Genomic DNA, 6,000 nt, shown 5'->3' with positions numbered 1-6,000 from the left:
TTTATTGATTAGGCTTAGTTTAGATCAAAGATCATCATCATCATAAACAGCTGATAGCTTTACTTCCCATCTCCTTGTTCTCCATCCCAAAGTACCCTACAGCATCCCAGAGGAGGGATATAAACAGGAAAATCTGGAAAAGCAAATGTGTAGCAGTCTATACTGAGAACAGCCTCTTGATAGGGAAGAGCAATCTTGGAAAAGCATGAGAAGACACTCCATATTCCTTCCTGAAATGTGTGAACAGCACCCATGGCTTCCCTCCTAGGGAACCTCGCATAGGAGTCTTCTGGTTTTGCATGTCACAGGGAAGCTCTTTATCCCTTGCATTAGTGGCAAAGAGTAGGAGATGTCAATTTAAGGTTTCAAGGGAGGCTGAGGCCATTGCCTAGCACACGTTATTTTCCGGAAAATTCTCCACTAGTTATCTTTTTAGCTTCGCTTTGTTTTCATGGAGGCCTCTTCTCTTGGGCCCCTCCCTGCCCCTCCTTGCCTCACTCCTGCTTCTCTGTCTCCCCTTCTTCCTCATCCACAGCAATTTCCTGATTCGCCCTGAGCAACAGAGACTTAAGAAGTCATGACACAGCACTCTTTCCTAGCTGTTGCCTCTACCGTCAGCACACACCAGGATCTGAGCAGTTCATCACCTCCAGCTCCAACACCCTGCCCCATCCACCCTCACCCCCTACTGGGTTATTGCAGTCCCCTAACCACACTCCCCCTCCTGCCCTTACTGCCTTACTCTGTATCCAGTCCACACGGCAATCACAAACATCTTTCTGAAACATGTATCATGTTTCATGGGTGATTTCAGACTTCTCCAGTTGCTGCCAAGCCTACCTCAAGTACAAAGTCATGACAATGATCGACAATGGCCTGCATGTACTTGCCCTTGATTTCCAATGAAGTCTTTCTCTCACTCCACCTGTTTCTATGCCAGGAATTTCTGCCTCTATAGTCTTAGTGCTTCCTAATTCTTCTTCCTGGAATCTTTTCCCCAAAATAACTACAGTTCACTCCCCGCTTGTTTCACTTTAATTCTTAATTCAAAAGTCACTGCTCAGCGAGGCCCTCACTGTCAAATTGCAACCAATCTCCAGAACGTGTCCGTCTTGCAGAACTGAAGCTCTCTGCCCCTTGGACAACTCCTCATTCTCCCTCCAGCCCCAATCCCCGCCCCTGGCAACCCCCGTTCTACGTAGTTTCTAGGAGTCCGACTCCTCTCGATGCCTCATACACAGCATTTTCTTTCTGTGACACACTTATTCCACCTAACATAATGCCCTCAAGGTTTACCCACGTCGCAGCATCTGTCAGAATCCCCTTTTTAAGGCTGAATAAAATTCCGTTGTGTGGATACACCACAATTTGTGTATCCATTCTTTCGTCGATGGACATTTGGGCTGCTTCCATCTTTTTGTTTTTGTGAACGAGGCTGCTGTGAACATGGGTGCATAGATACCTCTTCAAGACCCTGCTTTCAGTGTAAATAGATCCCCAAAGGCGGAATTGCCGGATCTTATGGTAATTCTATGTTTGTGTTTAAGGAACTGCCATACTGTTTTCCATATCTGCTGCACCATTTTATGTCACCACCACCACCGAGTGCAAAGGGTTCCAGTTTCTCCACATCCTCATCAACACCGGTTATTTTCTGGATTTTGGTTTCTTTGTAGCAACCACCTGAATGTATGAGATGATGTTGTACTGTAGTTTGGAACTGCATTTCCCTAGTGGATGTGGAGCCATTGTTCATGTGTTTGTTGTCCATTTGTATATCTTTTCGTGGAGAAATGTCTATTCAAGTCCTTTGCCCATTTTTAGTGGATTTATTAGAACTTTAAGTTCTTTGTTTTGTGTATACTTCATTGATTGAAGTATTTTAAAGTATAGATATCATTACGTTGTATCCCCAAATACTCCAGGGCTTTTTTTAAATCCCTTTAAGAAACATTTCCTGAATAATCACTATATGTATTATTCTATTTACCAAAATTAAGGTCTAATTCCCAGTTGGTAATCATTTCACCTATTAATTTTCAACATATCCTAAACTTCCTTCCTGCCCTCCCACTGGTGATGGTTTTGAGGCCTTCCCGAGCCTTTCGAGCAGCCTTGGTTTGGGGCTGGGGAGACACACAGGCTTTCCATTTAATCCTCAGATGGGGGTGAGGGCTCAGATGGGGGTCAGGGCTCAGTGGGGCCCAAAATCGAGGTATCTGCTGAGATCTGGAACTCACCTTGTAGAAAGGTTTTCCCTGATCATCCTCTGCAACGTGAAGAATGTCTGGGTGGGAAGAAGCCAGGTTACCCCTGCTGGAGTCTCTCACATCCCCACAGCTGTGGCCTCCGCCTTTTCTCTTCCAGGACAGATGTGGCAGCTTTTTTCACCCCTTACATTGGAATCACCTGGGATGTTTGTGGAACCTCAGGACCCCTGTCCTCACTCCATAGTGTCTGAATCAGATTCTCTGAAGGGGAACCTGGAAACTGTATCTTATTATTTTATAGAAAAAATAGGGAAGTATTTACCCTATTGAGAAATATTTTATCTCAGCTTTATAGATAAAATGACATCTAACATGTAAACTTAAGGTGTAAAATGTGAGGATCTGATACACATACGTTACAAAATGATTGCCACGGGTTAGTTAACACCCCCATCGCCTCACATAATTACCATTTATTCTGTGGGGATAACATTGGAGAGCTACATCCGTAACACCTTCAAGTATACAACACAGCATGGTTAGTTAGTCACCTAGATGGCATTCGATGCCCCCGCATCTACAACTGGAGGTCTGGAACCTTTTGGCCAGCATCTCCCCCTTCCTGGCTCCTGGCAGCCACCATTCTACTGTTCCATGAGTTTGGCTCTTTATCTTCCACGTGAGCTTATACAGTATATGTAGCTGACTTGGTTCATTCAGCATTAACACCCCTGAGCTCCCCCCATGTCGTGAACAAGGCGTGGGAGCTGCAAACAAGCGCCTGGGGAGGCCACGGCACTCCTGCGCTGTAACACTGGAGAATGGCCTTCACCAGGGACAGAAACCAGCTTCCTTCCTGCTGCCCTTCTGCTTACTCTCCCAGAGGGCCCCTCACGAGTCTACTCCCCCAGTCCTGCCCACTGCCTGGCCGATTTCACATGCACGTAGAGAAACGTTCAATCAGTTTTAAGAGTTTGACAGGAGTCAGGGGCTCAGGAAAGGAGGCGTGGACACAGTCCCATAAAAGGAGACCCTACAGGTCATGGTGTCACAGCATCCAGGGAGAAAGGAGCTCCAAGGAGGTAGCCCTTCTGTGAAGGGCCAGGTAGTATTTTCACCTTTGAGTGCCACACGGCCTCGGTCACAAGAACTCCATTCTGCTATCATGGCACAAAAGTAGCTTAAAACAATACATAAACAAACGAGCCAGCCGTGTTCCAATAAAATTTTATTTATGGACACTAGAACTTGAATTTCATGTACTTTACACATGCCATGGAATATCCTTCTTTTGATTTTTTTCAACCTTTTAAAAATGGTTTGGGCAGACTGGCCCGCAGACCAGTGGGCTAACCCCCGGTGCAGTTAGGGAGTCTCCTGTGCTCTCCAACATGCAGAGCATGAACTGTGTTAATGGCAAAGGCCACGGCAGGATGGCCTGATTCTGGCTGCGTCATTATTACATTCACCCACCACACTCAGCATTCACTTGCACTGGCTGAAATTCGGGTGCGGGGCAAGAGCCTCGGGACCCTGAAGGAAAATCAAGCACGGCTCTTCTCCCTAGTCCTCAGAGGATCAGAAAAGATACCCCCAAGTGCAGTTAAATATCGGAGGTGTTACTTGTATTAGATTCTTAGGGCTGCCATAACAGATTGCCACGAGTGGCTGAAAGCACCAGAGCTGTCTTCTCTCAGTCCTGAGGGAGAAATTGGAAATCAAGGTGCTGGCAGGGATAGTTCCTTCTGGAGGATGGGAAGAATCCGGCCCGACTGGTGGCTGCCAGCAACCCTTAGTTCCTTGGCTCATGGGCACGTGGCTCCACCCCCGGCTGCCACCTCCAGGTGGCCTCTGCTCTGGGTCTGTTTCCTCTACTTTCCTCTTACGAAGAGCTGATGTTAAGAGTAGGGCCCACTCTCATCCCAGGTGGTCTTCACTAGAGATCCTTAATTCATCTGCAAAAACGCTTTCTCCCAATAAGGACACATTTTCAGGTTGCAGGTGGGCATGCCTTTGGGGGCTCACAATTAACCCGACAATACTCTCAAAAGGTGCCTAGAAGGACGTGGCTCACGTCATCCTGAAGGCTTTGTGAAGGAGGCGGCGCAAGCTGGTTCTCCAAAGGTTAAGAGCTGCTGTTCATCAGATGGGCGTGAGGAAGAGGACGGCTCAGGGGCCTCCAGACCCGAGTTATGGATGTGGCACCGCATACCGCCATCTAAACAGCAAGGGGCCGGCAACGCTGGAGAGCAGGTATGAGTGGCGGCGCGGGAGCTGAAGGCAGAGAGGCCAGCAGGGACGCCATCAGAAGGGCTATGGGCTCCTGAGCCAGCACTGTGCAGCCTGGTTTGAGTGGAAGCCTCCAGGATTTTCTCACAAAGCTAACCCTTTTCACAGTATCAGAGCTCAGATTCTCCTCTCATTACATCAGCGGCACGCTCGGACTAGACGACGGTTGAGCAGCTTCTCCCCGTCAGCACGGATTTCACAGATAGGGTTTTAGGACCCCACAGTAACAAACATGCTCATTTTCTCCCACTCGTGAGACCAAGGCCTTTGGCTCCTCCTGCAAAGTGCCCTGATCCTCACTCTCCTCCCAGTGCGAAAGGCTCTCCTTCCTTCCACACTCTGCTTCCCGTCGCTACCTTCTCGCTGCTGGGAAATGTCAGGCAAGAGAGGAGCTTCCTTTGTGTTACTATGTCCACCCAAGAGTGAAGCAAGAATAAAAGTCTCATTAACAAGAAGATCACTGCTCTTACCGCACTTAGCAGGATTTTAAAAGCAATTAAAACTGGGTACACATGGACAATAATAGAGAAGAATACTTTTAAAAAGACCCAGCTCTCTCCTAAAACTAGGGAAATTATGTAATGTGTATATGCAATTCATAAAAATATACATGGGAAAGCTTTAGAAGCCTAAACCCAAGCCTCAGTAAGCCAAGCCACACTTAGAAAAATGAAAGCTGATTTTTATTTTGTCATCAACAGCCATTCTTTAGACATGAACATGCATACGTAATACTCTACGCACACATCACAGCTTTTAACGTTAGTTAATAAAGGTTAAACACACAACATACGTCCTTACAAAAGAGTCAAAATGCAAACTTAAACTTGAACGAGAGTCTGACTGATTTAGAAAAGGGTGCATCGGGTACCATTTGTACAACACAGTTAACTGAGACGTTTTCGTTTGGGCTGAACGGGAAAAAGCGGCGGTAGAAAAGGAAGTCGTTGAGGGTTTTTAAATAGCAGAATAGGCAGTTTTGCCATGCAGGAGAAGCAATATTAAATATTAGTTTTAAAAAAAAATCCACATTTAAAAATATTTAGTTCAAGTCACAGAATTTTTCTCAGTAGAGACCCCAATGCAATGCATAATTAGCTGCCTTAGATGGCCAGTTTGAAAGGACAATGTCCCTTCAGAGTGTAACTTTACTGATTTTGGCACAGAAAAGAAGTCTTAAGAACAAGAACATGATTTAAAAAGAGGGAAGAGGAACAGAGGAAGGAAATAAAAAGCGAGTAAACGAGGAAGTAATTGCGATCACTAAAAAACTGTGCATTCTCAGACACTGCAGAACACTGTCTTCCATCTACAGCAGGTGCTCGTCCCCAAGTGTTATTGCAGCATGGACTTAATTTGCTTCGAGGTAGTCTCGTCATTCAAATGTTTTGTTGTGTACCTAAAAGTGAAAAAACCTGACAATGAAAACAAACACACACTGTCTGCGTCAGGGTCTCAAACCTGACAAGCTAAGCACTGGCCAGGTGAACCTCCACCCCAG

General features: G+C 46.2%; 1 protein-coding gene across 16 annotated transcripts in view; it reads right to left on the bottom strand.

Moving 5' to 3' along the window:
- Positions 1-5,160: 5,160 nt before the first annotated feature.
- The window catches only part of CYRIB (CYFIP related Rac1 interactor B), a 131,738-nt gene continuing 130,898 nt past the window's right edge, over positions 5,161-6,000 (bottom strand). For all 16 annotated transcript variants that reach the window (XM_053929602.2, XM_053929604.2, XM_053929603.2 and 13 more), the window contains one exon: positions 5,161-5,898. In XM_053929602.2, coding sequence (XP_053785577.1) covers positions 5,835-5,898 — 64 coding nt within the window. In that variant the 3' untranslated portion in view covers positions 5,161-5,834. The remainder of the gene's footprint in view (positions 5,899-6,000) is intronic.

The sequence above is a fragment of the Desmodus rotundus genome, chromosome 8 (assembly GCF_022682495.2).
Source record: "Desmodus rotundus isolate HL8 chromosome 8, HLdesRot8A.1, whole genome shotgun sequence".
Lineage (NCBI taxonomy): Eukaryota > Metazoa > Chordata > Mammalia > Chiroptera > Phyllostomidae > Desmodus > Desmodus rotundus.
The sequence above is the reverse complement of the archived record's forward strand: the minus strand, read 5'-3'. Positions and strand labels throughout refer to the sequence as shown.